At 38.6% G+C, this 18,213-nt stretch overlaps 1 protein-coding gene across 1 annotated transcript; it reads left to right on the forward strand.

Annotated features, from left to right (window-relative positions):
* Window positions 1–4,443: 4,443 nt before the first annotated feature.
* LOC118832929 (vacuole membrane protein 1-like) lies at window positions 4,444–6,099 on the forward strand. Its single transcript, XM_036740323.1, has one exon. The coding sequence runs from the start codon at window positions 4,527–4,529 to the stop codon at window positions 5,760–5,762; it is 1,236 nt and encodes a 411-aa protein (XP_036596218.1). The 5' UTR covers window positions 4,444–4,526; the 3' UTR covers window positions 5,763–6,099.
* The last annotated feature ends 12,114 nt before the right edge of the window (window positions 6,100–18,213 follow it).

Genomic DNA, 18,213 nt, shown 5'->3' on the forward strand with positions numbered 1-18,213 from the left:
TTTTTTTTAATGAAATCGTTTTAACTACTTTCACCTCTGTCCATGAATTTTTCTTGTATGGCTTCTAGAACTATGATTCTAGATACTGACCTTGTACACAGTCCTACAACCAAAACAGCATTATAATTATAATTAAAATTACAGAGAGTGCTAGGTAGTTGCCAATGTGCATGTATAAGGGACAGAGTAAGGATTAGTGAGTCTATCAGTGTGGCAACTCCCTTTACCAATGTAGATCACAACCTATCTATAACTTGGGAGAGCTACATTTGTGTGTGTGTTTATTAACTTTATGTTTGTACTGTATACATTATATATGTTTATATCTGTTAACTTGTTTATACGTACTTGTTTATCTTGCACGTGTACTTGTTGATTTGCTGACAGGACTCACGATGGAAAGAGCTATCTACATGCAGAGAAAGAACTATGAAGCCTGAATTCAGACTGAGGCAAACTATTTGCTCTCCTTTTTTTTCTCTTTTTTTGGTTTGGTTTTTTCTTTCTCCTGATTCATTCCATTGGTCATAATTCTTCTTTACAACTTGACTATTGTGTAAATAAGTTTAATGCGAAGCTATATGTAGAAGACATATCGGATTCCATGCCATCTTGAGGGGAGGGGGAAGGGGAAGGAGGAGAAGAAAATCTGGAACTCAAAAACATGCAGAACTGAGTGTTGTAAACTAAAAATAAAAAAAATCTTAATTAATAAAATAAAATAAACCAAAAAATGTATTTTTACTTATTTTGTTAAATTTTTCACAATTACATGCAAAATTTTTAACATTCTTTTTTTATTAAGTTTTGAGTTCCAAATTCTCTTCCTCCCTCCCTCCCCTCCCCACCCCTTGAGAAGGCAATCAATATGATATCAATCATATATATGAAGTCATGAAAAGCATATTTCCATAGTATGTTGCTGGACTTTAGAGGTCAGTGTATTTGAATGAACATGTACATATATGTTGAAGTCTCCAGGTATGAGGACAAGGGTTGGATAAGAAAGGAAGACTCAGATATTGAACTTGAAGCAGCAAAGATAACATTGTTAAATCGTTTCGTTCATATCCAAAACTCTCTGCGACCCAATTTGGGGTTTTCTTGGCAAAGATACTGGAGGGCTTTGCAATTTCCTTCTCTAGCTCATTTTACAGATGAGGAAACTGAGATGAACAGGGTCAAGTGACTTGCCCAGAATCACACAGCTAGTAAGTGTCTGAGGCTGAACTTGAATTCAGGCCTTCCTGACTCCAGGCCCAGAATTCTATCCATTTTGCCACCTAGCCACTACAATCAAGACCTGGAATGGGTGATAAAGATGGATGAAGTAAACATCAAAGGAGGGGAGGTTGCTGAGTGATGGTGGCAAAGAAACGGTCTGGAAAGCAGTAGTGAAGGGAAAGGAGTATCTGTCCCCTCCAGGTCCACTGTGTCAAGGTGGAAATGGATGAGAAAACAAGCACCAAGGCCTGAGGTATTGTATTAATCAGAGATGCTGTGTCTTCTGGGGAAAGCTAGATAACCTGTGAGTATAAGAAGTTGCAAAATGTGAGCTGAACTGTAGTGAAAAGTTTATGAACAATAGAATAGAGGTTCTGAGTAGGCACAACGAAGCAGGAGGGCAGAGGAGGTCATAGGATATGAAGACGGGGGTAAGAGTACGAGGAGAAATAGCCATGGAAAGGATTTTTGCCCCAAGTAGATGGTGGCTTTCAATCATAGGTATAAGCAGAAAAAGAGGTAGGAGGTTATCAGCCTTTGGATGAGGGAAGATTGGGGTCCCTACCCTTCAGGATCCTGTGATAACTGAGCCTGACATCAGGTCAAGGGCAGTAGCATCGACTTCGACAGGTGGTCACTCCAAACACTGGGAATCTGGGAGCAGAAGTGGTAGGGGGAGTCAGGAGGGAGTTCTATTCAGATATCTTAGGCAGCTAATACCTGATATTTGGGTCCTCTGGCCCTATAGCCTCAGTCCAAGAAAGCAAAGGATGTAGTACATGAAGAAGATATCCCAAAGAAGAAGCAAGTACTCGGCTCCTAGTTCCTAAAGCATGATTATTAGCAGTAACAAAATCTACCAAACATGATACCGTCCTTAAGGAACGTCCTTTAAAAGGTTAGTCATTCATGATTGATCTCCATTTCTCAAATCAGTATGATTTAGTGAACAGAGAGTACTGAACTTGGAATCAAGGAGACGTGGGTTCACTTCTCCCTCAGACACTAGCTCTGTGACAATGGGCAAATCACTTAGTCTCTCTGAGCTTCAGGCAACTCTAAGCATTATCTACTAAATTTCACTAGTGGAATCACAGCTTCTTGAGGTAAATGCTCTCTCATTTCACTGAAACCTACCCCCGAAAATACATTAATGATATTCCTGAGGCTTCTAGCATTGTATGTATTTGTCTTCATATAACAAAAAAGCAAAGAGCCATATACAGTGTGGATCAGATACTTCATCTTAGTGAGTTACCAGCATTTGGAAGAGATAACTTTCCATATATTTTGATAAAAGTTTAAATTTATTCAAGACTATGGATACACTAGTTTTATTTTACAGCAGTAGAATTGTTCTGTTTTAACAAAATTTCAACCATATGACCCACAAGATTTATGATTCATTTAGACCTTCCCCATATTCTGAATGACCCATGTTGATAAGTTTCATTTCTAAATGTCTGGCATATTGCCCAAATAGAGGCCAGAAATCACAACCACCCCCACCACTCCCAATGCTTTGTATTTTCTTTTGGAGAAGAAATGTAATACATTGATTTGGAAATTTTGCTCAAATTCAATTAGAGCAATCATTGAAGGTAAAAGAATTAAGAAAGGTCACTTTGTGTATTGATTATAGCGAGTCTAATTTGGTCAGATTCAAATACTAAGGCCTTACTTAATAACACCATCCCAAATGAATGGCTACATTTAATCAATTCTGATAAGAAAAAACCACAAGAGTGTTCTTGGTAAATTAATTTTTAATGAAGAAATCTTGTCACCTCTTATGACTATCAAAGAAAACTTCAAGCCTGGAAAAACTAACAGTTGCAAATCAAAAAGATATTAAGATATCAATCACTTCGATATAATTTTTTTCTTAATTCAGGATGATCATGGATCAAACCAAAGGCACTATGTTACAATAGCACTATTAAATAAACCCCTACCTATTTGTCATAATAGAAGGGAAAGAATTTTTTTGCAAACATTAAATTCTTACCTTGTTTTTAATTACAATACTACATATTTCTCTAAAGCAATTATACAAGAGAGAACTAAGAGTAACATAATTCCAGAAGCCACTCTGCAAATGAGACCATTATTGGATTGCTCATGAGTATTTTGACCTATGCAGCATACAAATGTTACTGGCTAAGCTGCAGGAAAATGTATTGGTCTTTCTGCATCTGGAATATCTGGAGTTGTATTTAATTAAGTCTCACATGGCATGAGGATCAGGTCTTGTGGAGAGAGACAGCAAGACCAGGTACTACCAGGACTAGACTTGGGGATGAAAGTATTTGAACCAGTCTGAGCTAACACACTTAAAAGGGAAGAAGCAGAGTGGCAGATTAAATATAAAGTTAATTATTGATCATTTAAGGTCTTTAAAACATTCAATCTAATTTTACAACTTGTGTGCTTTTCTATTCTTTTCCAAGGATCTCAGAAATGATGGCCGTTTTATATGGTAGTGAAGTCACTTTTTCCTAAACAAATTTCATGTTTGGAGCTACCTCCTCATGAAAATATGACCTGTAATTATTTATGCTCTTTCGCTGGACGTACTTCACATACCCTCACGGAGTTTAGACGGTATTTCTAAATCACATATGGCCTCCTTTTGTAGGCTTATCTGTGCTTGACCTAACTTTATTGACTTTTATCTCTATTCGCTCAATTTCGCGACATACTGGGTGGGCAGGGAACCCAGGCAATTTAGCTCAGAAATCTTAGGAGGGCGCTTCCAGCGCCAGGGGCTTACATCCCTGTGCCCATTCCACGCCGAGCCGCACCCCAGTGAGAATGAGCACCATCTTTTCGAAGCAGATCGCCTGAGAACGAGAGACTAATGGGAGAAGCTGTCAAGTCAACCAAGGCGTTTACTGAGCGCCCGCTGTGACTATGGCAGGGTAGCAGATCCCGTTGGGCACTCGCGGGGCCGGTGAAGAAACAAAAGGAAGCGAGCCCGGCCTTCCAAGGCCCGACAGCACCCCAAAGCCACTGCTTTTTAGTCAATTACTACCTTAATTACTACTTTAGTCAATTACTACCCGGTACACTACAGGCCCTTTAAAAAAAAATGCTTATTGACTGACGGAAGTGCGCGGGGGAGGGGGGGAGGGAGGGGCGACCGGAAGTCGATGAAAGCAAGGCGTAACCTAGCAACGTCTATGACGCTAACAAACAGCACCCGTTGCCCCCAGAGTCTTAGAGGTCCAACGGTCAAGGGGCCGAAAGCGGGCTGGGGTGGGGGGTGGGGGGGTCCCGGGAGCCCAAACGGGCCCTTCAAAATGCCTAAAATGGTGAACAAACCCAAATGGCGTAGAGGGGAATTCAGAAGGATGCGGACAGAGTTGCTCAAGGCAGCCTTCGTGGAGACATGTCTTCAAATGGCCGAAAAAAAAAGGCAAGATTGGGAGATGAGACGGACCATCGTCCTGTGGAAGAAGCCCCTCCTCACTCTGCGCTACCTTTTACTGGAAAGTCTCATCACCATGAAGGGGTGGTTTGTCAAGCTGTGGTGGTGGCGAAGCTTGGTGGCCTTAGCTTTACTTCTGTTCATCATGCTTGGCGCTGCCTATCACATCGAAGGAGCTCACCAAGAGTATGTGCACTATGTGGAGAAAAAGCTGCTGTGGTGTGGCTACTGGCTTGGCTTAGGGATTCTCTCCTCTCTTGGCTTCGGAACAGGTCTCCATACTTTTCTGCTCTATCTGGCCCCTCACATCGCCTCCGTTACCCTGGCTGCTTATGAGTGTGGCAGTGTTAACTTCCCAGAGCCACCCTATCCTGATAGGATTATTTGCCCAGATGGACAAAGCATTGAAGGATCTGTCTCTTTGTGGACCATTCTCTCAAAGGTTAGGCTTGAAGCCTGCATGTGGGGTGTTGGCACAGCTATCGGAGAACTTCCCCCTTATTTCATGGCCAGGGCAGCCCGACTGTCAGAACCTGAAGCTGATGATGAAGACTTTGAGAAGTTTGTAAAAATGCTGGAAGAAGATGAATCTCCTCAAAATGTTGCTTCCTGGACTAAGCAAGCTGTACAGAATATAATCAAGAAGGCTGGGTTTTTTGGAATACTGGCCTGTGCTTCAGTTCCAAATCCTCTATTCGATCTGGCAGGGATAGCATGTGGACACTTCCTGGTTCCTTTTTGGACCTTCTTTGGTGCAATCCTCATCGGAAAAGCCTTAGTGAAGGTGCACATCCAGAAACTCTTTGTTGTTATGACCTTCAGCAAACACATCGTGGAACAGATGGTCACTTTCATTGGTTCCATCCCCAGATTAGGGCCTTTTCTGCAGAAACCATTCCAAGAGTACTTAGAGGCACAGAGGCTGAACCTTCACAACAAAACTCAAATAAAAAGTTTGCCAGAGGCAAAAAGCTGGATGTCCTGGATTTTTGAGAAGCTGCTTATCGTGATGGTGTTCTACTTTGTGTTGTCTATTATTAATTCCATGGCACAAAGGTATGCCAAACGAATCCAAGAGCAAATGAACTCAGAGGAAAAACTGAATTAAGGCAAAGTTTAACATGTGCATTCACATCAACACAATTAATGGAATCAACTTGAATTAGACTGTTCTATAAAGAAAAGAAGAAAATCCTTTTTTCCACACTAATGAATTTTTCCTTATGGGGGATAAACAAAAACATTGGTTTTGAAGGCCATTATTCCATCCTTTTCATTGAGAGAACTGTATGTAAAAGGTATGCATTCTATTTCATTCTGAGTTGGGTTTTCTTACAGTTGGTATATGGATTTAAAGTTCCTTTCCAGGTGAATGCACAGTTGTCAAATCAATTCAGCCACCTCTGTCCAAAAACACAATCTTTCAATAAATTTTGTCTTGGCATTAGTGGACATTTTGTTTTCTAATCCATAAAATATGCATATAATAACTGAAATATAGTATTGTTGGGCTTACAAATCATTCTAATACTATACCCTTTGATAGATAAATCTAATTACAATCATCCTCATACTATAATTTTTCATAGATAAATCTAACATGTCTATCATGAAATATAATGCTCTATCCTTCCTCACCCACCAAAGATAACATTCATTGCATTGGAGAGGAACTGGCCTTTTACCCTGACACAGCATAAGCAAAATCTGGTTGATGCCTCACTGTTTAAGTCTATGCCGTTTTGTTGTTCTGTATATTTAAGATGAAATCTAAAAAACTTTCTAAACTCATGTTTGAATATTTTTTAATAAGTTTGAGTGGAGGAGGCAAGAAATCAGGTACTTAACACAGTTCATTTTTATTAGCAAAGAATAATAAGACTGTTAGAGCAAGAAGTGGTCTTGGAGATCATTTATTCAACACCCTTATCTAACTGAGCCCAGAGAGGAAAAGGACTTGCCCAAAGCCACACCAGTAGTAAATGCCAGAACCAGATCCAGAACCCAGGTCTCTTGATTCCCAGAATTTTCTTTCCACTACCTCTCCACAAAGTATTTAGTAACACCTCATTCTGAATTAATACCCTTGTATGGTAGAAACATCAGATGGAGTTTTTCAGATTTGCATACTATATAGAATTATGTATATTGTTAATATGCTCATAGGATGTTGAAGTATAAGGAAGCTTACTGATCAACTAGTCCTACCTCATTTCATCTAATTATTTTAACTTTTATATTATTTAATTTCTCTATTGGTTTCTCTTCAGATTTAAATAATCAGACCTTGCAATCAAAAAGAAACATTCTAAATTTCATATTCTTTAGGGAGGGGTAATGAATAGAATAAAAAATGCCCTTGCCCCAGAAGTAATTTTTCCCATCCTAAGTAAACAAATATTAAAATTTCCATAGTAAGAATCAGTGACATTTTCAGCTATTCTAAACATTTTTTAGTTGATAGAAGCTTCTGAGTTGATTGGCAACATGAAGTCTAAGCCTTATTAGGATATTTTATTTATTTTGAAATAAATTTATTTTGAATTGGATTTATTTTGAAATAAATAAATGAATATCTCACCAACAGAAAGCTCTCCATCATTTAAGATCAGAGATACCAGAGTCACAGAATTTTAGAGCTAGAAGGGGTTGCAGAGGCTATTTAACCCAACCCAAATCTGACCAAGAATCTCCTCTATGTCACAGGACTGGATGAACGCCTAAAGTTTCTTCCAGCTTGAAATTCTATAATCCTATGATTGGTCATGTATAGCCCAGAGTTAATGAATACACTTGCTATTAATTTCCCCGGTGGGTGATGTTGTACAGTTTTCAAAGACTATCCCATTGCTACAAACTAGGTTCCAGGGTGGTCTTTATTGTATTTATTTTCTTCCTGCCACCTCCTTTCAGCTCTTCACAGAACCATTCTTTGGCATTCTGATATCATCCATTTTCCTTCCATTACTGCTTCTCCAAATTAAATGTCCAAAGTCTATGGCTTCATTATCAGAAGATGCCCTGTGCTCCAGGTCCTTTGTAACTGCTACAGCTTCTGCACTTAATAAGCTAGTTGTAAATTACCCTTGCAAAGAACAGGTGATCATTTCATATGTGAGAGGGCTACTTACATGATATCTTCCTGAAACTGCTACTGGAAACAATACAGCTTTCCTAAACAGCCATGTACATTGATGGATAGCTGTCACTTCTGTAACATTTTAGGACTCATGATGTGCCTTCCTCAACAACCCTATGACATTGACAAGAAGAGACTGACTGACTAATCAGGTCTTTTGTAGATAGAACTCCTGTTCAAGTACAGGATTGACTAGATCTAGAATCCAAAGGTCCTTTCTAATTCTTAAATTCTGCCATTTCACGACTCCTGGTTGCCTGTTCAGTACTCGTCTCATAACCCATGACACCATCCTTGAGGATATAAGTATCTTGGGACCTAGGGACACAGTGGGGGGGGGGGGAGGGGGAGAGAGAGGGAGAGAGAGAGAATAGATGAGAAAACATTTATTAAGTGCTTATGATATGCCAGGACCTGTGCTAAGAGCTGGAGATAAAAATACAAGCAAGCAAGATAATCCCAGCCCTTAAAGAGCATAGTCTAATGGAAAGACAACACACAAAGGGGGAATGAAAAGGATGAGAGGGAGAAGTACTCTTGGGTGCCATCATCTGGAGAGGGCTAGGAAGTGAGATAAAGGTCTGGATCTAGGCAAGACAGGGTAAAAGCCCACCTAGCTGCAAGGGCAGAATACTTTGTATATTTTCTATCGATCGCTTACCACATTGGAGGGGCTTAGTAAAAAAATAAATTTAAAACATCATAACAAGCAACAAAAGGCAGATAAGAACACCTCACTCTTTTTTCCTGGCCTGCATCTGTCAAAAAATAATATAGAAAGCTCTGTCCAACCGAAGTCATTTCTACTGTGGTCTCTTTCTTTACAAGCAGAAGGATTTAGATTTATAACCTATAAACAGTATCAGAAGGGACAGAACAACAAAATGAAAAAGGATTACTTGAGTCCAGCTGTAAACTAACAAATATAATGATCAATGAGATGTTGACCTTAAAATACTCTTAGGAATGAATCTCAAAGGCAAATGCAGCATTTTTAGGAATTGGACTGGATTATTAGACCTACCTAATGGCTTCTGTGCATTTGTTAATTACTTTCAAGTATTTCAAATTTATTACTCCTACACAACAGACAGTTGGTACATGGTTCTTGAAGGGAAATGAACCATATTCATAGCATCACAAAATCTCTGAGTTGGAAGGCACCTTAGAAGCCATTTACTTCAACCCATACCCCCATCACATCCCTGACAGGTAGTTAGTAAGCTTTTGCTTGAACCCATCCAATGAGGAGGAGCCCATCACCTCCAAGGCAACCTGTTCTATTTTGGATTAGTTCTAAGCCCAAACCTGCCTTCTGCTCCTAGTAACTCCCATAAGGTCAAGTGGAAGAAATCTAATTATGTGTCCATGTGACAGCCCTTTATACACTTCAAAATAAAAGTTAAAAAAACTCACTCCTTTAGGACCTGTTATGTTCAAGGCACTGTGCTAGGCACTAAGGTATGAAAAGACACAAATGAAAACCACTCATGTAAACACAGGCAGGGAAAGAGTGCTGTATCTGGAGTCAGAGGAATTATATCCAAGTCTTGGTTTTGCTACTACTTCACTGCATAGCACTAGGCAAGTTACTTAACCCCTCTGGGCCTCAGTTTCTTCATCTGTAAAATAAAAGACTTAGGCTAAAAAATTTCTAAAGTCCCTTTCAGTTCTAAATCTATGATCCTTTAAAGAGCTTACATCCTATGAGGAAACAATACTCAAAAATAGCTGTCATATTCCTTCAAGTCTTATCTTTTCCAGGATGAACTTATCCAGTTCCTCCAACCAATCCTTATGTTGCTTGCAGATGAGGCCCTTCATTATCCCTGGTCACTTTCCAGATGTCAATATCCTTCCTAAAATGTGGCATCTGGAACTGACCATAGTACTGCAGATGTAGTCTGACCAGGGCAGAGGACAATGGGACTGTCACAGCCTCATCCTAGACACTCTGCCTCTCTTAATATAGCCTAAGATCACATTCACTTTTTTGCTGCAACATCACCCTATTAATAACTCCACTTTAGCTTGTAGTCCACTAAAGTCACCAAATTAAACTATCATCCAGTCACACCTCCCCCATCTTTTACTTATAGCCATGATGTGGACCATTAGAAGGTGAGCCAAAATGCCCAAAGTACTTCTGTAATTATTATGAGTTTGGTCTAAGGCAGTTAATTTATTCTAATAAAAATGTATAAATTGCGATGAAATAGGGGAGGTCGAGTTGTTTTATTATGTACTGATCATGAAGGGATTACTATTATGTACAGAATCACAAATCACCACAATAATTAAGCTCCTTGAGGGCAGGGACTATTTCATTTTCCTTTGGATCTTGGGCACCTAGCACAGTGCCTGGGAAACAAGCCCATAAGAGGTGCTTATTAAATATTTGTTGACTGGTTGTTTTATTAGTAATAGGATTATTAATAAGAAGAATGCAGGTAAATTTAATCTTACACTCCCTCATACTGGTGTTTAAATTTTCATATGTGTACATATATCTCATCCTCCAAAGAGATTGCAAGCTTATCGAGGGCAGGGATCATGTCATATTTAATTTTTCTCTTTAACACCCAACATAGGGCAATGATAACAAGTAAAAATGACAACAATAATTTACTTTTATAAAGGCCTTACAATTTACATACATTATTTCATTTGAAACTCATGACAACCTTACTGGGTTGTGGACACTCAACAGAACCAAAGTATCACAAAAGTCACCTGTTCCCGCACCTCCCAGAAGCAGTAGTCAACATTCCCAACAAGGAGATTCAGCTTCTACTTGATCCCACCAAGGACTGGAAATTTACTGCCTCCAGAAGGAGTCCATTCCATTGTTGGATGGCTTAAACTTTTTGGAAATAGTTCCCTCTATTAAGCCTGCATGAATTAAAATACTAAATAAAATCTTATTGCTAAAGACACTTAACTAAGACAAATATAGTTTTTTAATAAATAAACTACAGTTCTTCCCAATCCATTTCTGCGATGCAAGGGAAAAATAAAGCAGAATTATTATCAAAAATGGAGGCTTTCTAGAAATCGGGGTTGTTGAAAACAAGAATTTGCTAGACACTGCAGTGCAGTATAGACTGGATGTGTTTTCTTAAATTCAAACTGACATTTAAGGATATGAGAGTTAATCAAAGGTGAAAGTGGTGACAAGGTGAGATGCTCCCAGCCTTTGTGATGAGTATAAAGTTGGCGACCAATCTATAATTAAAAGTCAAGTCAGCGGACAAAACCTGTTTACTTAAACAATAGAGCAGGTAATGCTGTCTCAGAAGTAAGTTGTTTGTGACTCGGGGACCAAAATCCATTTATAAAATTGATAAGACTAAGATAGCAAAGGCAAAATGTACATAGAACTCCAAAAAGATAGCACTTTATTTATAGCTCAATCATGATAGAAACAAACCTAATGCCAAAGAAATGAGCTGATTTGTAGCCATGTCAGCCATATTAGCTATAAATATTATAAGTGTGTGTATATGTAAAAGCAGCTTTTTTCCTATTCTGTTTTGTGGAGAAAACACTGATCACTGAAACATAACTTCTCTTTGTGTGTGATTTAGCAATTATTCATTCCTATATATTCAGCTCCTGAATTGTTTTTTAAATCGAGGGTTCCACATTCCTTCCCCCTTGAACTCAATAATCTTCAAGAAATTTAGCTTAATCGAATTGTTTAGAAGCAGATCGTTTTTACAGCTGAAAGGGAAGTTAATTAGAGCATATAAAACGACAAAGGGGTTGGAGAGGGGAAGTATGGACTGGGTCATCATATTATAAATATTAGAAATCAGAGACTCATAGACTCAGTGAAGGCCAGAGCTTGAAGACACCTTAGAGAAGATCAAGTTCAACCACATTCTACAGATGAGAAAACCGAGGCCCAGAGAGGATATCCTTTGCCCAAAGTCACACAGCTAGCAACTGACAGAACCAATACTGAAATGCAGACCTTCACAACTCCAAGGCTCTTTCCACTATAGCAATGGTTCATCCCTATAGTTAGTGCTCTAATGAAATTAAATGGTTCATCTAAATCCTAGCAACCATCTTTGGTGGTTTCTTCCAGCTGCCTGGCTCTATGCAACTCTGTTCTACGACTTTCTCTAAATCGTCCAAAAAGTTCAGTCCATACCTTAGAGGTCTTCCACTGCTTCTTTTAATATGTTAGGGATATACTACTACTGTTGCTGTTCAGTCATTTCAATTGTGTCTGACTCTTTGTGACTCCGTTTGGGGTTTTCTTGGCAAAGATACTGAAGTGGTTTGCCATTTCCTTCTCCAGCTCATTCTACAGATGAGGAAACTGAGGCAAACAGGGTGAAGTGACTTGCCCAGGGTCATACATCTAGTAATTGTCTGAGGCCACATTTGAACTCAGGTCTTCCTGACTCCAGGCCTAGCACTATGTCCACTGTGCCATCGAGCTGCCAGGGGTTCGGGGAGCAGGGAAGAGAGGATGTGCAATTGCTTCCTAGCAAGTGACAAATATAAACAATTCAAAGAAACATGAGAAGACTTGTATGAACCAATACAGAGAACAGAACCAGGAAAGCAATATTTGCAATTACTACAATGATATAAATGAAATTGATGCTCACAAGCAGTAAAACTCAGACTATATAATTGCAATAACTCCTCGTAGTCCTAGAGAATAAATGTTGAAACACACCTCCTCTTTGTAGCCAGGTGGGAGGTGAGGAGCACTATAGAAGTAGAATGTCCCATAAGTGGACAGTCATTCTGTCAATCAGTTTTGTGGAACTGCTTTTATTTGCCATAAGAGCTTTCAGTGGGGATGGGATATTGTTAAATATGATTATGGTATGAAAAACAAAAGGCATCAACAAAACTTTTTAAAATGTGTTGGAGATCCCCATATAGAACTGGGGCTATCCATCTTTCATTCTTGCCACTTGATCAGCTCACCTCCATTTTGAGCCAGACAACTCCTCAAATGCAAGAAAATGCAAGAAAAGGATTAATACTATCTACGTGTGAAGCTTTGGTGCAATCTGCAAGTCTTTGGCCATTCATTCTTCTTGAACCATTTTCCCATATTTCTTCCCATCCTCACTTCACCTCACCACCTTTTACACTGAAATCACCAAGTATTAGAGTGATTTATTGATATATTGATTTACTATGGAGGGTATGACTAAGTTCTTTACAAATTATCTCTACCACTTCATCTTCAACCACTAGTGCTGGCACATAAGCTACAACTTTTTCCATGACGGTCTTTTTGCGGATATTTATCATTTAACTTCAACTTCCTTATTTCTTCTGATTTCATTTACAACAGCAAGAATGCTAGGAGTGATAAGATTCAGCTCCTCCATCAATATGTTCACCAATTGGTCATTGGACAGAGATCTCACAATTAGAGTACCAATAGCCAAATTAAAGATTGTTAATCATTTTAAAACTCTGTTATTCTTTGTACCCTCTGCCTCCTTTCATACCACTATACCACCATCACTGAAGAACTAGAGCAGTGTTGCATAGAACCAAGGGATATTTCTTTTTGTTTTTCTTTATTTCCTGGGCTGTAGTGTCCAAAAAAAATTTAACACCAAGTGGACAGCCTACTAGTGATATTGGTCCTCACAAAACAGATACAGTCTGAAATCAAAAGCCCACTTTACCAAAGAACAGAATTCTATGCAATAATTTCCAAAGTCTGAGTCCAACGTTTTCTTTCATCTTTCAAAAGTACTCATGTAAAAAATACCATAAAAACCTCATATAGAAATACATCAAAAATGTCAAAGGAAGATCACCACCATGCAGATCACATTTTGTTAAGAGAAGGTTTTCCATTCAATTACAGTCTTCTTTTCCAAAGTTTTAGTATATCAGAAAGTTTATTTGGAAATGTTTGGTATGAGTTAGAATTTCATCATAGTTGAGACACCATATGGACACAGTATAGTCTGACTCATAATCAGAGACAAAAGGCAACAGATGCCAGAGTTCCATAAGTCCTTAGATCATAAAACAAATGGCTTGTGAAGCCCAAGGCCTCAGCATGATGATAAGTTCTCCATAGTGGTTTAGATAAGTAATTCAGAATAGCATCTGACATATCTGTATATCATACAGAGAATACAGATATATCATCTGTATATCATACAGAGAATACCTTCACCAAGAAACATAATCAACAGGCCCCTACAAAAGCTTCCAGTGATTATAGGAAAAAGGAAATGAGATTCATCTAGGGTGTTACTTCATCTAGAGTTATTTGGCAAATGACAAACATAGAGAGGTTTAAAAGGAGCTGTAACTAGGATGGATTTACCAGGGGGTTTTCCTCTAAGGTGCCGATGTTAAAATTACCATGGCAAGGTATTCACAGATTTTTGCTGTTGTTCTGATCCTGTCCCATATTAGTGGTCAGTTCCTTTTCTGCATGACTTGTTTCATGTCGAATTTGTCTGTCGTTAGAAGGAAAATGTGCCTACATCTATATTTGGGGTATAAGTTGCAAAGTGGTAAAATCGGACTTGATTTCAGGAAAAATCTAACAGCTATATTTACCAATAGATGGAATGAGCTGCCCTAGGAGATTATGGGCTCCCCCTCATTGAGGGTCTTCAAACAGCTGAAGTTGGATGATTACTCATTAGGTATGTTGTAGTGGGATATGGATTGGAATATTGGATTATAGGCCTGCTGAGATTCTTTCCAACTCTAAATTCTGTGATTCTGTGATTGTTCCCAAGGAGATAACAAACAATTTAAAATGTAGAGTTGTAAGGCTTCTTAAAAGGTCAGCAGAATCTCCAGCCCAATAAGGAAATTCTCTTTATAGCATCTCTGACAGTCATCCAACATCTGCTGAAGTACTTCAAGTGGCAGAGAACTACCTTATGAAGGATCAACCCCCAACCCATGTATGGTTTCCATAACATGTGGGATGGAAGAAAACAAGCGGATTCTTTCTTCTGTTTATCATGATTGCTTTAGTTCACTTTGGATATAAGAGAATGATCATGAAATTATTTTTCAACAAGATTCATTGTTCAAGTATTAATGCAGAAGCATTGATATCCTACAATTAAGAAATAGATGACTGGCTCCAAATAGAAACCATATTTTATGAGAAAACTGCATCCACAAAATAATATCAAAATAGAAGTCAAATCCCAGCTGGGTCACTGAGTATAGAAAAGCAGTAAAGTGGATGGAAAGAGAATGAGTAAATCCAAAACCATGAATTTACATATGTATTAAATCCAGCTAAACTTGGACGAGTTACATAGCTATAATTACCAGGATAATTATGCCTCAGAAGTGACTAGTTCTCCATTGATTACCTCTACTCTCTCTATTTTGTAATCTTACCATATTCTATTTTAAAAGTTTTCCATTGGTTATAATGCTTTGGTTTGTTATTTTCTTTTAAATATCAGTGAAAACGCTTTGCATTCTCCATTTTTTTCATTTAACAAAATAAATACATCATAAATGGCAGCAAGGTTTTCCCAATAAAGAGCTCTCTTGGATGGTAATGCCCATTATTACCTGTTATGGGAAATGGGTAATGCCCATTATTACCTGCACAGAGGAACTAAGGGTGGGCGGGGGGGGGTGCAGCCTGAAGACTACAGGTGGATATAAGAAATCAAGCCAGGAAGTTACACTTTGGATGGTCTTAAATCTTAATTTCATTTCCTCTCATGTCATGTCCCATTTTCAATTATGAAGAAATAAATATTTAAACCAAATCTGATCCTTGAAAAGCCAATTGTTTAAAATAATCTCTTCTCAAGGATATACCTGATTTTTAATGTCATCTCTTCAGTGCTCCTGTTTGAGAGTAATAAGTGGTGACAGCCATAGCTGGTTTATAGTATTTCACTAAGATAACAGAGTTAAGCCCTGGATCTCCCTAATTTACTGTGAATTCTATTTATAGGATACATATAGGCATCTTGCTTTAAGAAAAACAGGAATATAAAAGGCCAAACTTAAAAAACCAATAAATTATCTTTGGCTTGCAATGTTCTCATTACAAGAAGATTCTTGCCTTACAAAAGGATTTCCCATAGAATTATTTTTTGTGAGGAACTCCCCATGTGCATTTACAAATAGATTCACAGGTTATTCACTATTAGACAGAGGGGTTTAGAGGCTAAGAAAATTTACCAGTCTTAAGAACTACTGTCCATTAAAGATCACTCAGAAATGAGGAGAAAGCATCTTTGAAATGATCATGTTTGTCAAGAAGAAAATGAGAACTGGATTTGCACAATTTAGATTTAGAACTTTTTGGAACTGTATCTATTTCCATAAAGTAATAAAAAGCATCACTCAAGTTGTAAACTTCACAGATTCTGATTATGAATAAGTATCATGGTTCTAAGCAATGCCCAGAAACAGAAGGATGGATGGATGGCCCATAGGGAAAGAACAGGAATGGGCATTTGAAAAATAATAACAGCTGAAATTAATACAGGGTCTTGGGGTTTATAAAGCCGTTCATACATGTTATCTCATTTATGATCAGTGTTATTTATTCAATACCACAGAGTTTGGAGAAATGAAGCCTGCTGATGGGAACGGGATTAAGGAGATGGCCTAGAAGGTATCATTTAGATGATCTTATGTGGCAATTTAATTTCCTCCTATTTTAAAACAATTCAGGTGGTAGCATTAGGAATGAGAGTACTTGATTAAAAATCGCTGGCTCTTCCTACTACCTGGGTGACTTTGGGTCAGTCTCTTTCCCTCTCTGAGCCTGTCTATAACATCTCCTCTGTAAAATGAGAGGGTAAGACTGGATGATCTCTAAGGGCCATTCCAACTCTACATCAGTGATGCTACGATGGATTTGCCACTTGCAGTGGCACTTACAGTCTAGCTATTTCCAGCACCTTAATGATGAAGTAGGATTTACTTTTCAGCAATCAAACCACCCGTTCAATGCTTTTCAAATAGACATGGCCTCCCTGAGTCATTTGTTATTCTAAAACATTGCTAGTTACTAAAACACAGCTTTATAACTTTATGAGCTATGCAAACTTTTCTCTTCTCTAATGTATGCCAAATAGGGATAGGCCGAAAAAACTGAGGATGTTTAGCCTAGAAAAGAGGAGTCTTGTTGGGACGAATAGCATGGTAGCTATCCTTAAGTATTTGAAGGGTTGTCATGTGGAAGAGAGCTTCACAGAACAACCTTATTCTGTTTAACCCCAAAAGGCAGAACTAGAACAAAGGGTGAAAGTTTCAAGAAGAGAAATCTGGGCTGGGACTTCCCAGTTCTCAGAGAGGTTTAGTGACTATTCAGGGCCACACAGCTAGTATGTGTGGAGGCAAGATTGGGACTCAGGTTTTCCTGAGGCCAATTCCATTCATTACACTCTGTTGCCTCCTCTGCTATATACAGTGTGTCCAGGAAAGGGGTTCCAGAATGAAGCTTAACAGGTCTTCTTGCTACAGAGATAGTATATATCTATATTACTTCTTTTCAGAAGAGCAATTTTCTCCCTACCAATAAATCCATGGGGGAGAAATATGACTCGTCACTAAAATGCATTGCCACAGCAGATTCTCGATTACTGTGGTGTCTTTATGTTTATGACAGCACTGCACAGAAAATGTGGTTTGTAAAATAAGCAGGAGCTTTGCAGGTACTCCATCATGTTAAATATATTCTTCATAATGTGTGTGATAACGTCCCTCCTTTGAAGCCCATTGATAGAATTGTTCTTCACTGACCCTGGAGCCCATGAAAATGGACCAAAGACAGCTAGCTACCCAGTTGACAAAGAGGCTCATGTGACCCCTCCACACCCCCACTTCTCACTCTTTTCTTTGCCATGGGTCTATAGGGACAGCCCAAGTGCTATTTCCTAAAGAATCATACCTTCTCCCCATCAGAATATCAGCTTGGATATACAGCAATGCCCTGTAGGAATGTACACACAGACCATGACTTGGTTTTGCCAAAGAAATGACAATGCTTCAATTTCTGTGAAAATATTGCATTCAACAAAATTAAAAGAGCTGTTTTACCTTAAAGCCACTTTGAGCATGTCCTGAAATTTTAGTATGTTAACACTCCCTTAATGTCAACATATGCAATCTACCTCCAGATGGAATTCAAAAGTGACTCTCCTTGGACTCTCCTGAAAATTTGCAGTTGTCAACCCTCTTTGGAATACTGGAATGGCTAATTGAGATGCCCTAGGGATGCACTTCTAGGAGAGTTAGCTAAGAGGCACTATCTAGTTGAGGCTACATGGGCTGATGTCCTACAACAATCTCCATTTTTGCCTGATATTAAAGGTACCTTCTGTGAGAGAAGCCTGACTTTTCAATGGTGGGTAGAATCAGGCCCTTCAATTCTTTCATTCATTCATTGGCCCATCACTCCCTAGGGTCTAGG

This window comes from Trichosurus vulpecula, chromosome X, assembly GCF_011100635.1.
Source record: "Trichosurus vulpecula isolate mTriVul1 chromosome X, mTriVul1.pri, whole genome shotgun sequence".
In the NCBI taxonomy this organism is placed as follows: Eukaryota; Metazoa; Chordata; class Mammalia; order Diprotodontia; family Phalangeridae; genus Trichosurus; species Trichosurus vulpecula.

Bases quoted from the DNA above. Each gene is read 5' to 3' on its own strand.
- LOC118832929 (XM_036740323.1), top strand. From the start codon at position 4,527: ATGCCTAAAATGGTGAACAAACCCAAATGGCGTAGAGGGGAATTCAGA.